The 20798-nt window shown below is 48.9% G+C and overlaps 1 protein-coding gene across 10 annotated transcripts in view; it reads right to left on the bottom strand.

Moving 5' to 3' along the window:
• Positions 1 to 20798, bottom strand: part of Adarb1 (adenosine deaminase, RNA-specific, B1) — a 128246-nt gene that overhangs the window by 9255 nt on the left and 98193 nt on the right. For 6 of the 10 annotated variants that reach the window (NM_001111056.1, NM_012894.2, XM_006256275.5 and 3 more), the window contains 4 exons: positions 17401 to 17569; positions 16266 to 16444; positions 14959 to 15127; positions 5806 to 5987 (listed from right to left, as the gene is read on the bottom strand). In NM_001111056.1, the coding sequence (NP_001104526.1) occupies positions 5806 to 5987; positions 14959 to 15127; positions 16266 to 16444; positions 17401 to 17569 (699 nt within the window). The remainder of the gene's footprint in view (positions 1 to 5805; positions 5988 to 14958; positions 15128 to 16265; positions 16445 to 17400; positions 17570 to 20798) is intronic. The other 4 variants (NM_001111057.1, NM_001111055.1, XM_006256276.5 and 1 more) reach the window with 1 other exon arrangement.

The following is a 20798-nucleotide window of genomic DNA, read 5'->3' as shown; positions in this document are numbered from 1 at the left end:
TCTAAAGGAAAGTCTCACGGGCGTCAGCGTGTACAACTGGCCTGGTGTTATCCAGCAGCTGTCAGCATGGCTGTAAGTAAACAGGGCACGGGCAGGGTTCTTGACAAGAGTTCTGAGCCTACCCAGCATTCTAACCACTAAAATGGCTTCCTGACATGTGTGGAGGAAAGTGATCTCATTCAAGCTCTGCTGGACAGCTCGGCCTCTTGGCCTGCTTACACGTTAGTCACTAATCACATCGTCTTCTCCGAGGACAGCACCCTTTGCACTTTCTCACATGGATCCTTGCTTCTGACTCATCTCAGGATCTGCAAATGCTTCTCCCTGGGTTTGTTGTTCAGCTACCCACTGCTGAATGGAAGCTATCGAGACGGTTCCTTTTCTGAGGGAGGAGGTATGAATGTCCACTTAGCTGCAACTCGTGGGAATCCTCTGACCAGAATGAAGTTGGGTTGTGTGTGTACGAATGGCTGTCTGTGCTGTACCATCTTCCCTTCCAATTGTGTGATAAACCAGAAGGAAGGGTCATTGTTGCGTGAATCCTGTGCACTGGGCCTGCAAGATTCACACTAAAGAAAAATGGTCAGTTAACTAAGACATGAAACTCTAAAAGGGCAGACTCTCCTCCCTTTATATTTTAAGTTAAGTAAATTGCCATCTTTAACAAAAACAGAGCAAATAAGGCAAAAAGAAGACAGCTAGCCCGAGGTCCTGATCTAACCATACACTTTATCTGGGCAGAAGGCTGGACACGGTCATGCAAGTGCATTTCCCGTCTCCAGGGCTGACACACTGTGAGGGCGGACACCCATGAGCAGCTTCTCTCTCTGGGGCTGCTAAGTGAGAAGTAGGGTAATGAGCTGATCATAGGCCACTGCGCGGAGACAAATAAAAGCGGGAAGGACTTGGCGGTAATGAGAGTCCCTAGTGGCTGTAAATTAAGTGTGCTAAATAAGAACTTTTAACACAGAACTGCAGAGAAACTTGTGAATTGGCCTAATAATGGATTCAACTAAAAAACTCGGGAGAGCTGCCCTGGAGGCTTTCTCATTTTTACTTCAAAGGCATGCTCTACTAGGTGCCTCCCCCACTGACTGATTCTATATGCAACGGTCAATACAGATATGTATATTACTATGGGTTTGTGTTTTAGAAATTATTATTAGTCCTTATTAGTAGACTAAGGGGAATTCACTAGTCTTTATTCTGCAAACTGAATACCCCGTCCCTTCCTTCCAGCGGACCTGAGCTGAGGACTTCATGGAAGACAAGTGCTCTACCACTGAGCTACCCCGCTTAGCCCTAAGGACGAACTGTAAGGGAAGCCATGTTCCAGGTACCTGCCCATGGTAGTCCAGAGAGCCTCCAGACATGGGAGGGAGCCTCCAGACGGGAGTAGCCGTGTCCAATCCCTTAAGCAGGAGCAGAGGAGCTGGGACTGCCGCTCTTACTTTCTTTACAAAGCAGAGGTTTGGTTGCTGCTTGTGAACCTGTCAGGATGAGCAGTCACTGCCCTGCTGCAGGGGGAGTAGTGCTTCCCCAGGGCCTGGCCGTCCTCCTGTTCCCCCAGAGTCCCTCACGCACAGGCTGCACTCCTAGGAATCGTATACCCATGCCCCCTTGTTTGCCCATTCTTGTGACAATGCTGCCCTTAAAACTAGCACCAAGGGAGCCCAGTCCACCAACACGGGCCTAGCAGCCTGTCTGTCACCCAGGCTCTAGCGCCCTCACGTGGGAGAGTCCTTTCCTCTTGTACCTCAATGAGCCTTGGACAATGGTGTTGGCCAGTGGAGGATCAGAGTCGGGGAAGCTACTGGACAGGAGCTGACACCAGGCTGCCCTGAAGCACGCAATGCTAGTTTCACTATGCAGCTAGCAGCAAAGAGCTGCTGGGAAAGCTGGCGAGGTCTCTGTTTCCGACCACTAGAAATGAAGCCAGGGAGATGATGGCTCAGGAGGTCAGGTGCTGGTCCCACAGGCATGAGGGTGAAGATCCGAGTTCAGATCCTCAGCCCCCACATGAAAAGCTGGCTGTGGCAGCACATGCCTGAGACACAAGCCACCACTAGGAGCAGCTGAGGCCTGCAAAACCGAAGCTCGGAGCGCACCAGGACGTTCTCAATGACCCACTTTCACAGGGAAGTAAAGATTAACTCTCACTTCAAATGTGACTGCACTGCAGACGAGCAAAAGAAAACAAAGGCAGCATTCGGTGACAGATCTCCTATCATGATTCTGAACTTTAGGTCACCTTGTCTTAGTGAGTCCAATTATCCTGTGCTCTGTGTGTGTGTGGTGTGTGTATGTGTGGTGTGTGTGTGTATGTATGTGTGTATGTGTGAGTGGTGTGTGGTGTATGTGTGAGTGGTGTGTGGTGTGTGTGTATGTGTGTGTGTGAGTGGTGTGTGGTGTGTGTGTGTGTGTGTGAGTGGTGTGTGGTGTGTGTGTGTGTGTGTGAGTGGTGTGTGGTGTGTGTGTGTGTGTGAGTGGTGTGTGGTGTGTGTGTGTGTGTGAGTGGTGTGTGGTGTGTGTGTAGTGTATGTGAGTGGTGTGTGGTGTGTGTGTGTATGAGTGGTGTGTGTGTGTGTGTATGTGGGGTGTGTGTGTGTAGTGTGTGAGTGTTGTGTGGTGTGTGTGTAGTGTGTGTGTGTGGTGTGTGTGTGAGTGTTGTGTGGTGTGTGTATGTGTGTGTGTGAGTGGTGTGTGGTGTGTATGTGTGTGTGTGAGTGGTGTGTGGTGTGTATGTGTGTGTGTGAGTGGTGTGTGGTGTGTATGTGTGTGTGTGAGTGGTGTGTGGTGTGTATGTGTGTATGTGAGTGGTGTGTGGTGTGTATGTGTGTGTGTGAGTGGTGTGTGGTGTGTATGTGTGTGTGTGAGTGGTGTGTGGTGTGTATGTGTGTATGTGAGTGGTGTGTGGTGTGTGTGTATGTGTGAGTGGTGTGTGTGTGTGTGTATGTGGGGTGTGTGTGTAGTGTGTGAGTGGTGTGTGGTGTGTGTGTGTGTGAGTGGTGTGTGGTGTGTGTGTGTGTGTGTGTGTGTGTGTGTGTGTGTGTGTATGCCGTTACTCCACAGATAACAGGGGAGGAGGCAGGGTCTCTCAAACACAACACTAACTGTAGGAGCTGAGCATTACACCACATCTGCTCATCTCAGCAAGAGGCTGACAGAAGTCCACTGATGACCCAGTGGTCCCTCTGTTCAAGCCACTTGTCAGACGTAAGATAAGACTCTAGAGAACTCATTGCAAAGGCTCTGCTATGATGGGCGGAGACTAAGACTGGGGTCCCATTAATTAGGGAAGATAGCAACTTCTCTGATTGCTTTTGTTTCTGGTGACACCCACTGTGGTATCTGCTTCCGTTTTCTTGACTGCTAAGGGCTGTGGGAGCAGGCGTGTCTACCTGCCCTCCACTCAATCCCTGGGCCACTCGACTTTCCGTGGGCTGTCCCTTGCCAGCCTCACAGGCCTAGTCCTGTGCTGTCCCTACTAAAACAAAGCAGCAGCAGCCCCCTGCACTGCTATTCCCAAAGGAAAACATCTCAAGCGGCCTGCACCTCACAATGACCCAGGGGCTGTCTGGTGGTTCAGCTCTGAGTCACACTCTGCCTCTTGAAGCTGGGCCATACTTGCGTCTTTCTCATCCAGAGGATCAGAAAAGGCAGCTGGTCCATCCCAGTAACCGAGGCACACAGCTGCCAACAAGACAGTCACCAGGGGCGTGGCCCAGGCTCCCTTTGCCATCTGCAGAGTCAACCGGGTTGACCGCATTGCAGGTGCGGTCTCTGGGATGGCAGATAGGCCATGGGCAGGGCCTGGGAAAATGAAGGATTATGAGAGGCCTTGGGGAGCACAGGGGCACTGAGGGCAGAGGTGAACATTTCCTTTTGCACACGTTAGTAACTTGATATTCTACCCTACAGATATGTGTCATTACAGCTTTACACATATATGAATTTCATATGTATAAAACATGAACAAACACATCTGAGTTTTATGAATGAGGTCTACTTCAGATTTCACTGACTGAGGGAAAGTGGCTTACATGGTCTGTTCAGCTACTCTGGGGCATCTGTGTGCCCTGGATCTGTGGATGAATAAGGCAGTGACACCTAGAGCTAAGCTCTTGCTGCTTCGGATCCGGGTGGACTGTGCTCAGCCCAGATGCAGCTCCTGCTGACTGAGCTCAGGCCAAAGTGGACGGACCTTTCAGAGCTGAGGCCCGGGAGGAGGTTAGGTCATTGGGCACACACCCTCAGAAGGGATCAGTGTTCTCACAGAGCCCTCTTAGGTCCTGGACAGCAAGTTCTTATAAACAGGGATCCTGACCCTTACCTCGTTCTCTTGTCATGGGTTCATTTCTCTGCTTCTCTGCCCTCTCTCTCAAATGTGTGTGTGTGTGTGTGTGTGTGTGTGTGTGTGTGTGTGTGTGTGTGTGTGTGTGTGTGTGTGTGTGTAGGCAGACAGAGACAGACAGAGAGAGACAGAGAAGGAGGGAGACAGACAGGCAGACAGGCAGACAGGTTGTGTATGTGCCTGTGGAAGTCAGAAGAGAAATGAGGTTATCTAGACCTGGAGGTATAGGAGGCAGTGAGCCACCATGTGGGTGCTGTGGGTGCCCTTAACTGCTAAGCCATCTCTCCAGCCGCACTGTGGGCTCTGCGTGCATTCCTCTCTCTGCCGTGATGCCTTCCTGTCCCATAGGAGCTAGATGCTGAGTGATGAGGCCTCTGAGCTTGGACTTTCAGTCTCCAAAGCTGTGAGCTAAACAGACATCTCTTTTTAAAACATCTACCGTCAAATACCTTGTTGTCGCAGTAGCTAAGGAAATACTCTTCCTCCACGTGCGCCACACTGAACGTTTCCCGACTCATGGGAAACTCATGCCCTGACAATACTCCAAAGTTCAATCTAACCATCCGGTCTTACGAGTGAAAAAGAATATTTAGGGAGCAGGGAGCTGCAATATTTGATCCTAGATACCTTTCATCTTTCCCCTTCCCTTTTCTTTCCAATGCTCTGACAGACATGCTGTCAAACACAAGTTCACACTGCTTTCTTGAAGTTAAAGATAAGTGAGTAGCAGGGCACCGAGACAGAGGACACATGCACCCTCCCCCCACAAAAGGGCATTTTTTAGTTTAGGATACGATTTTAGTTTTGAGCTTACAGGAGTAAGTAAAATGTTATTTTTTTAAAAGAGTAAAAATACCTTAACTGTGTCCTTTTAAATAAGGGTGGGCTTAGAAGTTAGGACCTTTGAATTCAAAAGCTCCTGTTCACTTTACTGTTAGCCACTGACACTCTAAAAAAGAAAAGAAACCAGGAATAAAGGTGTAAAGGGCAGGAGAGGCACCAGGGAAGACAGGCAAGTGGTCAGCGCAGCTGCCCCACGTGTCACAGAGGCAGACAGATACCAGCAGCGACTGGGATAGCATCTGAGTGAGGGTGGGTAGCTGCCAACGCCCAGCCTGGCTGGTCTGGGAAGAATGCCTAAGTCTTTGCCCCTGGGGCAGGAATGAATACAAGGTATATGAGAAAGCACAGAGGTGTCAGGCTTCTGCAACTTCTGTAGCACAACTGAGGACAGGCATTTATCTTGGAGAAGGACTGCCTTAAAAGGCCCTGGAGCCCAGGCCAAGAGGCTCAGACAAGGTCTTGTTCCCCTCTCAAGGGCTTTGCTGCTGCCTGGCAGCCATGTGCTGGCTCCTGGTGGGGCGTTTAACGTGTAGGACCGACCCTGTGAGCTCAGGGCACAGAGGTAGGAGGTGACGGACGGACGGACGGACGGACAAGACGGTACTTGCCGCTGAGCAGGGGCTTGTTGAGGGTGTAGAGCGGTGGCAGGTCCTCTATGTTGGAGATCCGCTGGTACATGGCCCTGGAGAGGTGGTCCCCGTGGTACAGGCTGCCCAGGATGATGCTGGAGAAGTAGATGGGCTCCACGAAAATGCTGAGCAGGGCCCCCTGGATGCCCACCACGTTCCAGCTGCGGGAGAAGGAAGCACATGTCAGGAGCTATGGCTACGGCATCCCATACAGACCGCACAGAGACTCAAGGCCTGCGCTCGCTGGGAGGGACGGACTGCGAAAGGCGAAGATGCCTGCAGTGAAAACTGCTGACTCGGCAGCTCAGGGTTTAAACGAAACTTTATTTAAAAATTACCTTATAGTGTAATAATTTCTGGTCATAGTCTTATAGTTTCTATTGCTGTGATAAAATGTCATGACTAAAAGCAACCTGGAGAGGAAAGGGTTTATTTCATCTCAAAACACGGGGAAGTCACAGTCCATCACTAAGGGAGGGCAGGGAGGGAAATCAAGGCACAACGCAGCAGAGGCCATGGAGGAATGCTGCCTACTGGCTTGCTCTCCATGCTCGCTTACATCAGCTATGGCCACCTGCCTAGAGGAACTGCCCACTTTAGGCTCGGCCCTCCCATGGCAACCTTTAATCAAACAGATGCCCTAAGGCTTGCCCATAGGTCAATCTTACCACAACATTCTTTCAATTACGATTCCCTCTTTCCAGCTATATTTAGGTTTGTGTAAAGTGGACAAAAACTAGCATATTTCCCCACGACAGCATACTTTCTGGAGGTTTTTTTTTTCCTTAAGAGGTATTAAGAAGCCACATGTTTGTTGTGAAACACTTGAGGGAAATTTCATAAGGGTAAACATATATATTTGCCTACTTCTAATAAAATGGCTGCTCAGTCAGGGAACAAGTATCCTGATCCAGGGCTACAGCCTCATGTGGAGCTCCTCTGAGGGTGTGTGTGTGTGTGTGTGTGTGTGTGTGTGTGTGTGTGTGTGTGTGACAATGGTGGTACATGCACTGGAGACAGAGACGGTGACACCACCTGGCAGTTACCACACCACAGTCTGCCATCTGCAGGGCAGCCCTCTGACACACTGCTGACCTACTATGTGTCTGCTCTCTTTACCCAGAGACAAGAGAAGCAGGGCAACCTGGAAACCACTGCATACCGAGCAACCTTTGTGTGTGTCACATGGGATGGAAGAGGACGGGAGAAAACACAGCCCAGGGGCTAAACAATAAAGCAGCCAAACGACAAACAAACTCTGAGATGAGGAGTAGGAGAGACTGCCCACGGAGGAGGCACCAACTTTAGGGAAGGTTCCTTGAGCTGACTGATCCTGAGGTGAGCCCCAAAGGGAAGGGGTGCAGAAGGATATACTCTAGCCTTTGGGATGAGGGACTGGGGACAGGTGGGGGTAACCATGGAGAGGTTGGGGTAACCAGAGGGCGGGGTTGATGTGAGTGGCCAGGAGCCACTAGGGAAAGGGTAAGATCCTAGGCAGGTTCTGGAGGACTTAGGGCTTGGAGTAATTTAATCCTGTCTGACACAGGTGTCTATGGAGAGACACTGACTAGCGCTGCAATTTAGAAAGTAATACCATCAGTACAGGGGAGGAGACCCAAGGAGAGAGGGCCTCTGAGATACAGGGGTACATGTGTCAGAAGCAAGAGTCAATGTAAGAGGCAGTGATGCAGCAATCATCAGCTGATGTGGAAAGAGGACTCCTGATGGGAAGAGGACTCCTGACTGGAGGAGGAGGACCCCTGACTGGAAGAGGAGGACCCCTGACTGGAAGAGGAGGACCCCTGACTGGAAGAGGAGGACTCCTGACAGGAATAGGAGGACTCCTGACTGAAAGAGGACTCCTGACTGGAATAGGAGGACTCCTGACAGGAATAGGAGGACTCCTGACTGAAAGAGGACTCCTGATGAGAAGAGGAGGACTCCTGATGAGAAGAGGAGGACTCCTGACTGGAAGAGGAGGACTCCTGACTGAAAGAGGACTCCTGATGAGAAGAGGAGGCCTCCTGATGAGAAGAGGAGGACTCCTGATGAGAAGAGGAGGACTCCTGACTGGAAGAGGAGGACTCCTGATGGGAAGAGGAAGACTCCTGATGGGAAGAAGAGGAGTCCTGACTGGAAGAGGAGGACTCCTGATGGGAAGAGGAAGACCCCTGACTGGGAGAGGAGGACCCCTAATGGGAAGAGGAAGACTCCTGATGGGAAGAAGAGGAGTCCTGACTGGAAGAGGAGGACCCCTGACTGGGAGAGGAGGACTTCTGACAGGAAGAGGAGGACTCCTGACTGGAAGAGGACTCCTGATGAGAAGAGGAGGACTCCTGATGGAAGAGGAAGACCCCTGACTGGAAGAGGAAGACCCCTGATGGGAAGAGGAAGGCTCCTGATGGGAAGAAGAGGACTCCTGACTGGAAGAGGAAGACTCCTGATGGGAAGAGGAAGACCCCTGACTGGAAGAGGAGGACTCCTGACTGGAAGAGGAGGACTCCTGACTGGAAGAGGAAGACTCCTGACTGGATGGGCACCGTATGCCCAGGTGACATCCTGTTGAACTGAAGGAGGAATGGAAGGCAGATGGGTACTTCATGGCTCACAGCTAGTAAGCAACAGGGAGGACTCCACATAAGCAACTGCTGAGCTGCACTTGGGTAGATCTGCACCCAGTCATGCTTTAGCTATGCCTCCCCACCCTTCCCCCACTGCTCAGGTCCTCAGATCTCAAATCCAGACTAAGGGCTAACATAGCTATTAACATACCAAAGCAGATGCTGGCTGTTGGCTCTCCCAGCATTCCTCAGTCCCTACCTGTTACAGTCCTCCTGGCTGGGCTGCCCTTCTCCCAGCTGCTCTTTCCTATGTAACTTAGCCATTTTGGCACTGTGGTCCTTTTCTGGCATCTTGCCCTCTTGGACTGTTCCTTGTTCCCCTCTCTCCCTCTCTTCTTCCCATCTCCTCATATGGTTCTGCCTAGTAGGCTAGTTGGTCATGTTCTGTCTGGACTCTCCCAGATGACTCTGGCTATGTCTCCCTCACATCTACAATAGTCCTTCTCTTCTACCATACCCAGGAGCAGCCATGTCCGACTTCGGTTTCTTCTTTTCATTCAAGGCCAACCCAGCATTAACCTGATTTTTCCCTTCTGTCCCAGCAGATCTTAGGACTCCACTTTAGGAACAGATCGACCTCTGACTTATGGCAAAACCTCAGCTACACCAGGGGCAAATAACACCACTCTTGCCCTACCTGTTTGTGCCCTCTTCTGAGGGAACCAGAGGTCTGGCCCTCAGTCTCTCCCTGTAGCAGCTGGCACAGCCCTGGGAAGATGTTGGCTGGTCTAGTCCACTCCCTTCCAGGAAACCCCAAAAAGGTCCTCAGAAAACAGCTCATGCCCAACAGGCCAACTTTTCTTACCAGCTCCTCTCAAGCTTCAGCCCAGGCTCCAGGTCGGCTGCTCTCCCTGCTTCAGCCTAGAGGACTGGGCACACAGGTGCCTCCCACTGAGCTCCCTCACAAGCCTTTTACATAACTTAAGCTTCTAGTTTCTATGACCTCCCTCAGCCCACAAAGAAGGCCAACATGCTGAATGGACAACCCGTAGTTCCTGGGATGTATTCTTTCTACCCTCCAAAAAGGACATTAAAACAGCCTTCCCCATCCTTAGAGAACTTCTGAAATGATTCAGCTCTTGGAGGCCCAAGGGCTCCTTTCGGATGCAGATGAGAGGCCTGCTGATTTAGAAACTTAAGCAGAACTTAGTCCCCTGGGCAGCAATGCAGAATCTTGCAGAAACCAGCATCTGTCAGGAGTCATTAATTCTGAGCACACACTGCCTAGAAGATCCCAGGAGCTTCTGGAGCTCTGAGGCACTGGGCAGAAGACAGAGCCCTTCCTTCAGCCAGCTCTCCTGAAAGGCAGGCTCATGCCAATCAGCCTTACAGAGAATAGTTACTCTCACTTCCCCAGACCACAGACCACAGGGCAAGGGCATCACAGATACAGCCAGATTCCAGGGGGCAAAGCAGCACCAAGTAACACACACACTCACCACACATCTACAGACAGACGCCTGCCCAGTTTCTGCCTGGGCCAGGGCGCTGGATGAAGAGCTTCTCTTTTCAGGCCCCGGGAAGGGGACTCATTTGTCACTACAAGGCCAGGAGGTCGCCCCACCTCCTGGCTTTAGGCCTGTCGTGCGGGGTTCAGGACTGGTCTGTGGCTTTTTTGTTTTGTCTCCCTAGGTTATTGTTTGAAGATGGACTACAGTGTTGTCAGCTGAGTCCACTGCAAAGCCTAACCTGGCCCTGAGCACCCAGGGACACTGACCGGAGGACAGACAACAAGACGAACACTGACCTGTGCGTGATACTTTCCGCAACCCTTGCTCAGTGAGTCTCCTTTCTCTCTGCCCCCATGTCACAAGTAACCTTCAGAGAAAGGCACTTACAACCTTCAAAATAACCCTGCATGCATTGCGGCTCTTCCAGGAGCCTCCCATGCCTCTGCAGAAGTCTCCTTCCCCATCCATGAAGCAGCCCTGACCTGCTTACCTCTGTCCTGAGCAAGTGAATGTGCCGAACAAGCCTCCTGCCTGCACCTGGATCTGACTTTCCCTGTGTCCTTGGTCGGCAGCGCAGGCCATAGACTTAGGTCTCTTCTCAGGGCCTCACTGTCCTAAGGACAACCCTTCTGGGGCTGCCCTCGCCATCTGGCAAGCTGAACGCTATGGTCATCTCTAGTGCCTCCTTCCCATCCTCAGCCTAGGCCAGCTCTCTGTGCTCTTCTACAGGAGGAGCAAGTGGCCTCTGCCCAGCACATCCATTCAGATCTGCAACAGCCCCTTTGTCTTAGACAGTAGCGGGAAGTCAGTGCTCGAACAGTGCAGACAGACAGTCTTAAACAGCACCGGGAAGACGTTCTCAAGTATCCCTCATAAATGACGGGGACTTAGGACTTTCTTGGGGACCACCAGCAGTCAGTTCCATCACTAGATCTAAGAAGGAACAGGCAGGAGTCCTTTAGGCTGAAGCATCAGAGGGGTAGACAGCAAAAGAAGCTGGGTAGAAACGTGAGGAGGCTCTCCCGCAAAGGTAACTTTAGGCTGGAGAGACAGCTCTGCAGTTGAGAGCACTCACTCGGGACAGGAGCTCAGGTCCCAGCTCTCACGTCAGTGCTCACGACCTCTTGTAACTCTACCTCCAGGGGATCCAATGCCCTTTCCTGGCCTCGGAGTCACCGTCAAGTTTATAGTCTTCCTTCATACAGATACACATACACACTCATAAGTGAAAATAAATGTTAAATATTAACTATTATATACAATAAGTACAGGTTTTAATATGCTTATAATTAAATAAAATAGTATTTATTTATTTATTTAATTGTCATTTGTTTACTTATTTATTTATTTATTTTTCTTTTTTTCTTTTTTCGGAGCTGGGGACCGAACCCAGGGCCTTGCGGTTGCTAGGCAAGCGCTCTACCGCTGAGCTAAACCCCCAACCCCTACTTATTTATTTTTAGACAGGGTCTCACTATGCAATTCAGCTTTGAACAAAGGATTCTCCTACTTCAGCCTACTGACAGCTGGGATTGGGTATACACCACCATACCTGGCTTGTAATTTTCATTAACTGAATTTAAATAAATTTGACTACAGATCTATGTAAGTGGGTATAAAATATACAAAGACGTAATCTGTGCTACGTGAGAGAGTGTGAGGGCGTGAAGCTAGAAAGGAGGAGTTTTCGTACATATCTGAAGTCACATCACTGTCAGTCTAAAACAGAATGCTATGATGTTACGATGCTTTATGTGATCAGAATCATAAGCTCCAGGGTGCAGAGATGGCTCGGAGTTTAAGAGGTACTGCTGTTCTAGAAAGCCTAAGAATGGTTCCCAGCATCCACATCTAGGGGCTCACAACTGCCTGTAACTCCAGCTCCAGCTGTATTCAACATCTTCACACACACCTGCACAGACATGCACACACATACACACACACACGCACAGAGGCACACATGCACAAAGGCACACACACCCACACAGAGGCACACACACACAGCACACACACACAGCACACACACACATACACAGAGGCACACATATATACACAGAGGCATACATACACACAGAGGCACACACACCCACTCACACACACACAGAGGCACACACACACAGCACACACACACAGCACACACACACATACACAGAGGCACACATATATACACAGAGGCATACATACACACAGAGGCACACACACCCACTCACACACACACAGAGGCACACACACACAGCACACACACACAGCACACACACACATACACAGAGGCACACATATATACACAGAGGCATACATACACACAGAGGCACACACACCCACTCACACACACACAGAGGCACACACACACATACACATACATACACACACAGAGGCACACACAAACAGAGGCATGCACACATACCCACACCCACACACATATACATATTTAAACAAAAACCTTAAAGCCACAAAGGAAGCTCTGTAGCAAATAAAAAAAAATGATATTCCTATGAGGCTATTTTAAAAGGCAGTAAGAGAGCAAACCAGTAAATCAATAAAAGGAGAAATAAAATTACACTCACACAGAAATAACAAGGTGAGCCTTCCCTACCCAGACTGTTTTAACTGTTAATGGACGAGACTTCCCTGATGAATGAGAGTGACAAACGGGTTAATAACATAAGGGTGAATTCTATCTTAGGAGATTTACTTCAGCGCGGAGGACACGGGTATTGCTGAAAGTGAGTGGATGAGAGACGATTCCTGCAAGAAAACCAAGTGAGCAGGAATAATTAGATAACAGAGATTTTTAAATTAAACTCTCGGAAGAGACAAAAGATAGAATATGATGATAAAGGGCTCAATTTACCAGCAAGACAACACATCGACGGGCCAGCAAAGTAGCTCAATGGGCGAGGGCTCTACAACCTGAGCTGACCCCTGGGATCCACAAAGTAGAAGGAGAGAATCAACTTCTGCGAGTAGTCCTCTGACTTCCTCATGCACCGCCTGCCAGACAGACACACAAGGGTGCAAAATGGCAACGGCATCAGACAGCAAGCCACAGAACAACTTCTGGATATGTGAGGCCTCGAGGAGGAATGGACGGCAGCAGAATAAGGTTAGGGAATGCCAACACCCACTTTGGCTATACCCGTGTCAGAAGGAAGAGCGAAGTGGAAGCAATAGCTTTAGAACACTGTAGACCGTCTGGGCCTGACACACAGAACACCCCACCATCATAGTGACAGATGCACAGGCTTCCCAAGTGCATCGAGAACATTCTCCAGGGCAGACCACACATCAGCCTCAAAACAAACTTTACAGAACTCAAGAAAAATTAAAGCGTACAAGTATCTTTCTATAGAGTAAAGGTATAAATTGGTATAAAAATGCAGATTGAAAAATTAAACATATGGAAATGAAATGCCATGCTCCGAAGGCACCAGCAAACCAAAGTCTCAGGAGAACTTACAATGCATGAAAATAAAAGCGAACACACAATGCATGAAAATAAAGGCGAACACACAAAAGCAAAGTCTTATGCAATCTCCAGAAGCCCAGAAAGCAAACAACTCAGAGAAAAAAAAGAATGAGGTTTAAGGGTCCTGCTGGCTGATTGTAAAGATATCAAAATAGTTTAAATGGCTAGTAATCAAAGCACTGTGATCCTGGCTTACAAACGTACAGTGCAACAGAATAGAAGGGACTGTCTACAGACAAGCTGTCATACGTACGCACGCACATACACACACACACACACACACACACACAGAGTCAGACACACAGAGACAGACACACACAGAGACAGACGGACAAACACACAGACAGACACACAGACACACACAGACACACACACACAGACACAGACAGACAGGCACACACACACACACACACACACACACACACACACACACACACACACCCCATCTGGACAACAGGAAGAATAAACATTGCACAGCAGGCACAGACAGCAGTCCACTCAACCTGGAGGTTTGAAGGAGCATGTAAGCTTTATGTAAGCTGTGGGTTTCAGCTAGGTATGCTCAATTGGTCCAAAATCTCAAACACTCCTGGTCCTCATTTTTCTTCTCTTTAGCTAGGCATTGCCCAACTTGCACCATGCTTAGGAAGAATGGTCCAAGGCACAGGTATGATGAACCCAGCTCCCTATGAAATCCGCTTCAGAGAAAAACCGGGGCAAAGTGCTCATGACAGTTGAAAAGATGAGTGGTTCTACGTGATGACTAGGTTTCATGCTATACTGTGAGATGTGTCTCCCTGAGCTTGTTAGGACATATCGGGTTGGGCATGTGACTCGTCTGATGTGAAGGAGACAAAAGGCACACGCACGCTATGTCTATGTCAACTCCAAACCTTCTGGGTGGCCAGTCAATCCAGAACTGCTTACCCTGGTGCTACAGGGTCGTGTTCTGAAGGGAGAGGCTTGATTTTATACACGTTGACTTACGTTAGCTGAAACAGAGAGAGAAGACCTGCTGGAGCTTGTACTGGCACCTGAGGAAAGAGATTTCTAAAATCTGACCTGGATCTAAGCTCCCAAGAGAAGCGGCTTCCCAGGCACGTGATAACTAGAGCACTGTGTTCACCGAGCTCTCTCCCCGGCCTGGGATGCCTCACATCGTTCTAGCTGGTAAAGATCCATTACCACAGTGTTAACTGATGGGCACAGCAAGGGTGGACACTGTGTTCTCCGCTGACAAGGAGACACTTGTGTGTTTTCCTCAGGGAGTAATTCTGTAAAACACAGCCTGTAGAATGCCCAACACCATCAGCTTTGCCCTGATACCGATGTTGAAAAAGACATAATAAAAGGCAAGATGAATGTCTGGAAGGAAGCAAGTGACGTGGGAATGAACACTGGAGTGTCCTGTGCCATGGTCTTCCTTGTCCCTCCAGATAACCCCAGAAGCACCTGAGGAGGACCTTAGTCCCTAGAGAACTAACTCTTACAGCAGCTGAGCAGGGCTGAGGTAGAGCACAAGTGAATCTGAGTGGAGTGGGAAAGGGCTTGTGCCAATCGCACAGTGTATGGTGAGGGCGGCCCGTGGCCTTACCGTGCTATCTTGTCACTGCAGGACATGGTGAGCAGCCGTTCCCCCTGCAGCACCCCATCCCAGGTCTGGATGCTGGCATTTGAGCGCACAGGGATTGTCCCCTCGCCAGATTCTATTTTAGTCCGCAGCTGTCCCCTTGCTTTGCGATTCGGATGTCTATCAGCCGGTTCTAGAAGAAAGAGAGGGTTCGAAACCCACAGGCAATAAAACAGATAACACACTGAAAAGCACATCTAACATACCAGACTTTAAAGTGTCATTTATAGATATGTATGCAAGCACTTACAAAAACACATCCCAGTAAATATATAAATAAATATATAAATATATAAAATTGAACTGAAAAGACACGATACACGGCACACTTATGAACGTGGGAAAAGGTGGTTTACGTTTACATCGGCTGAGATGATGCTCTCATTAATGAGTGGAAACAAATGGAGAAAGATGCTGAGATTTGCTAATTCTGGGTAACAAAGTGCTTGTGACATGTTACTCTTTGTATTTTCATCTCTTCAAAATTCAATACGGAAGTCAATCCATTGGGAATGTGCACAGATACTCCCAGTGATTAGCAGTGAGGAATATGAACATGGGTGACTCTAAGTTTTTATTATTATTATTATTATTATTATTATTATTATTATTATTTTGAAAATAGTAATTATTTACAGTGAGCATCACTGTTTTCTTTCTTTTTTTTTTTTTAAGATTTATTCATTTATTTTATGTACAGCATTCTGCCTGCATATGTGACTGCAGGTCAGAAGAGGGCATCGGATCCCATTACAGATGGTTGTGAGCCACCATGTGGTTGCTGGGAATTGAACTCATGACCTCTGGAAGAGCAGTCAGTGCTCTAACCACTGAGCCATCTCTCCAGCCCATCACTGTTTTCAAAACCCAGGAAATCCATTTGGAAGACCTGGTGGTTGGCATGAGAGTAGGGATTTACTATGAACTGTCATCGAGTTGCAGTGCTAGGGTGGCCCCCAGAGGATGGAAGAGAGGACACTAGGGGCCGCCCCACCTGTGTCCCCCTCACCGTTCACACACTCACCAGTCAGACTCACTGCAAACACAGGGATCGCTTAGCACTTTCCTCCTAGAGCTGACATTTTTCACTCATTAATATTCTTTAACTAAATCGGGAAGAAGGAATTTATGCTTCTACGGGGACTCTTATCAAAACCATACCCAAGGCTGAAATTTTAAAGAAATCAAAAACTTAAAAAAAAAAAGAACTGAAGAGGAACACAGATGTGGATGCGTTCTAACACTACAGTATATTATGTTTTCTTAGAAACCTGTCAGCTGGTGGGAGTCTGGCGCCATACCCTCTAGCACGGGCTCATGGGGAGAGAATATTCTGGCGTCTCCGCAGGGTGAGGTGCTGATGTACAGGTGGAACTGCACGGTATCCTTCAGCCGGAACCCACCCCGCTCTGACTTCTGAAATATGGACTTTTTCTGGTCTTCTTTGTTACTGCAAGGGAAAAGTTACAAGCGTGGCAGTTAAAGGTCTACGGGTTCAGACTGACATCAGGGGCCGGGGCTTTCAGTGGGGAGAGGCAGGTTTCTGGAGACGATATCCTGCTATGTACACCAGGTCGGCCTCGGAACGTGGGATTCTGCTGCCTCAGCTCCCTCTTCCTGCCGGGATTTACAACTGTGCACCGCCTTGTCTGGCTTGAACTGGAATCATTGTTACCCATGCTTATGGTAACATTTATAGTATAGGTCCATTCAGTGATCAATATGTCATCAACTGGGAGTGAGTGTTCCTCCTCGGGTGTGATTACAAGGTAGAAAGACCTCAGGAAGATACTGCACTGTCAAGGAAAGCCGGCAGGTGCAAGATCAGTTTTGCCCATGCCCAGTGACCGAAAGACATCTTTTCTTTTTGGTTTGTTTGACTTATTTTGTGGCTTCCCCCCACTCCTTTTCATGACATGGTTTCCCTGTGTAGCTCTGGCTGTCCACAAATAGCTCTGTAGACCGGTCTGGCTTCGAACTCGCAGAGATCCACCTCCCCTGCCTCCCAGGGCTGGGGTTAAAGGTGTGCACCGCCACCTGCCAGCTAGGAAGACAGATTTATATTTACAGTGCATGAGACAAAAGACAGCATCTGAAATATGGACTTGAATTTACGACTATGCGGTGTTTCTGTGTCTATGTCTTATGTAAGTATGCGTGTGTGTGTGTGTGTGTGTGTGTGTGTGTGTGTGTGTGTGTGTGTGTGAGTTAGTCCGCTCTAGTTCAGGACTGAGCATCCTGGGAGAGTGGGACCCACTCAGACAGCATCACAGGACAGCAAGGCTGGGCTCAGCCTCCCTCAGGTTTCAGTCCCGAGGATTCCTCAAAGGGAGCAAAGGTGAGGCAATGCTTTCTGACAGAAAGTATCTTAAATAGCTTCCTTGGCTGGTTCGCGCCTAGACTTACTTTAAGTAAAGCTCGAGCTGTGCGTATAGAAACCTGAGCAGGGACCTTCGGGAGATTATCTCTGCGTGGCAGTCATTGAGAGCCAGGCCACGGTCACTCATGTATTCGCCGTTGATGCACTTCGTCCCTGTCGAAACACTTATCACCTTGGCATCTTTGACATCTGTACCTGAAAGACAGGAGAGTGACTGGCAGCCAGTGATCCGTCCTGATTGACATGTGCTCTGGACCACTCAGGGTCAGCTGGACACTCGACAGAAAGAGCCTCTCCCAGAGGCTGTCTGCACCAATTCCAGGAAGCTACTTCCTCATCCTGCAGTCTACACCCTAAACTTAATGTGGCCATTTCCTCTGGCATCCATGGGTGCAGTCTACACCCTAAACTTAATGTGGCCATTTCCTCTGGCATCCATGGGTGCAGTCTACACCCTAAACTTAATGTGGCCATTTCCTCTGGCATCCATGGGTGCAGTCTACACCCTAAACTTAATGTGGCCATTTCCACTGGCATCCATGGGTGCAGTCTACACCCTAAACTTAATGTGGCCATTTCCACTGGCATCCATGGGTGCAGTCTACACCCTAAACTTAATGTGGCCATTTCCACTGGCATCCATGGGTGCAGTCTACACCCTAAACTTAATGTGGCCATTTCCACTGGCACGCATGGGTGCAGTCTACACCCTAAACTTAATGTGGCCATTTCCACTGGCACGCATGGGTGTTTGAACATTCACCCTTGACTACAGGTACGAAGTTCTATACATAACTACTACCTGGCCTGGAATTCGTCCTGAAGTAAAATATTAAGGAGGACAAACGACTTACAGGCTCAAGAGTACCAGAAAACAGAGTCAGCTTCCATTGTTTTATTAGTAATCTTTCTCACTTTCCTACACCAAGAATGAGATCATACACAATGTGACCTATGGAGAGGGAATGTCATGATTAAATCCTGTGAAGCAGGTCACTGACCCAGACATGCTACAGTGACCTGAATACGGAAGGGGATGTGTTTCTGTGGGAGAACATATACCCAGCATGTGTGAGGCCGTAGGATTTATCCCTAGGAGGACAACCACCACCACCACTGCCACCACCACCGCCACCGCCACCAGTAGCAGCAGCAGCAGCAGCAGCAGCAGCAGCAGCAGCAGCAGCAGCAACAGCAGCAGCAGCAGCAGCAGAATCAACAAACCAATCCTGAGTATGGCCTCAGAGCAGACTCACAATGATGGAAACAGATGTGTGCTACATGTTGTGAGAGTTAGTATTCCTGTCAACCTGACGCTCTGGAATCATGTAGGAGATAAATCTCTGGGCATTATCTGCAAGGGGTTATTTAGGCCAGGCTGGCCTTTGGGAATACCTCTGAGAGATTTTCTTGATTAACCTAGCTGAAATGGGAAGACCTGCCCACTGTGGGCAGCACCATTCCCTGAGCTACATAGGAGCTAAACAAGACACTCTTCTCTATTTCTCGACCACAGATGTGATGTGATCAGCTGCCTCAAGCTCTTGCCAGGTGACTTTCCTGCCCTGACGGACTTCTCAAACTATAAGCTGAAATGACTCCACCTGAGCTGTTTTTATCATGGCATTTGATTATAGCAACAGGAAAAGAACTAAGACACAGCTATGTGGGAGGCACTGTGCCAGGAGTGTTAGGGAATCTTCCTCACCGCTTATCCTCACAGTGTCCTCTGAGAGCTTTGTTTCCATTTTGAAGAAAAGAACTGCAGCTAGCAGGGATCAATAACCTTCCTGAGGCCATTCAACCAGTGAGAGCACTGAACCTATGGGCCCAGTTCCAGTTCACTGGCTTTAGACACACATTTGGTCAGAAAAAGATACAAAATGCTAGTAGTTAAACTTTTCTGTTTTCTGTAACAGAATTCCTGGGAGAGCAGTTTAAAGGGGGAATTTATTTATTTACTCACAATTAGAAGTTTTACTCTGTTGTGGCAAAATGGGACAGAACAGCCTAACTCACGGTGGCTGGAGGCACAGAGGATACATGCGTTCAAAGAGGCCTTCTCCTCTTTGCCTTTTTATTCCCCGGTCCCCTTGCCTATAGCATAGTTCCGTCCACATTCAGGCTGCCCTTCGCCACCCAGGCCCCTCTGGAAAATCCCTCACGGACACACCTAGGCATTTCTCAAATCAATCAAGATTAGCTATCCTAAGTCCACTGGGAGTCAGCCCAACAGCCAAACACATCCTAAAACAACTTTCATCCTTGGTCTCCAAAAGGATATTAATGAAACGTGCCTTTAGTTATCCTCAAAGTGTGTCATAATCTTAACAGTCCCAAATCCAATGTCTACTGAGACTCACGGCAGAAAGCTTAGCTGTGAGCCCTGTAACAATTAAAGCACATTTTACACATTCCTAACACGCAGTGCTAACAAACCTCCCACTTGGAATGGGAAGAACAGGGGACTAGCAAACTGTAGATGAGCCTTTTGCTACAGTGTAACCTAAATTTCCAGCACGCTCTGGGTCCCCATCTGGAACCTTCCATGTGTCCTCATTCTTGGTCAGCCTGGTCTTCCGAGCCCCACGGAATCACTCACTAAGATGAGCTTACGCACTCTAGGGCCTCTTTGGCCCACATCTCCAACGGTTCCACAATTCCTCCCACAAGCCACTTCCAAAAGGCTTTTCCGAACCACACCATCTATCAGTCACAGCAACAACCCCACTGATGTCCCAGATGGCACCAAGTTCCTGTCATGTTTGTCACTGGTATGACAAATTCGTGAGGAAACTCTGGGATCTTTCTTCTTACTTTGGCTGTGTTTCTGTTTTCAGTCCATTGTGGTGGGAGGGTGTGGCATAACAGGTCAGATATGATGGTGACCAGGAGAGGGGTGTATTTATGAGTGTGTGAGGGTGGGGTGTGGGGGTGAGGGAAGGGAGAGGAGAAGAGAGAGAGGATGGGAATGAATATGCTTAGACTAATGGGCTTCCCCATCCTCTGAACCACTGGCCTATGGGATGCCGCCGGACACATCTGGGTGGGTCTTCCAGCCTTGCTGCTTTCTGGAATGCCCTCAGAGCCTCATCTATGAGGTGAGCTTTACCACTTTCCAGAGTTTCAGATTTGACAAGAGTTCCTCTGCTCTCCATAGAAATCACTCTGCTGTGGCAGCAGTGACACTTATCGAGCAGAAAAGGTCTATGCTTTAACAGAAGTCAGAGATCATAATGTGTTGTTTCCAGAGTACACCAGGTCAAAATGGTGTCACATGGTAATACAGTATGCTTTCTCCAAAGGAAAAGGACACGTTAAAAAGTTGAACTTTTGGGGGGCTAAAGAGATGGCGCCCACTGCTCATACAAAGGATTCAGGTTTAGTTCCCAGCACCCACACACCCACACGGCAGCTGACAAAA

This window comes from Rattus norvegicus, chromosome 20 (genome assembly GCF_036323735.1).
Source record: "Rattus norvegicus strain BN/NHsdMcwi chromosome 20, GRCr8, whole genome shotgun sequence".
Lineage (NCBI taxonomy): Eukaryota > Metazoa > Chordata > Mammalia > Rodentia > Muridae > Rattus > Rattus norvegicus.
Note: the sequence above shows the minus strand (reverse complement) of the source record. Positions and strands in the feature narration are given on the sequence as shown.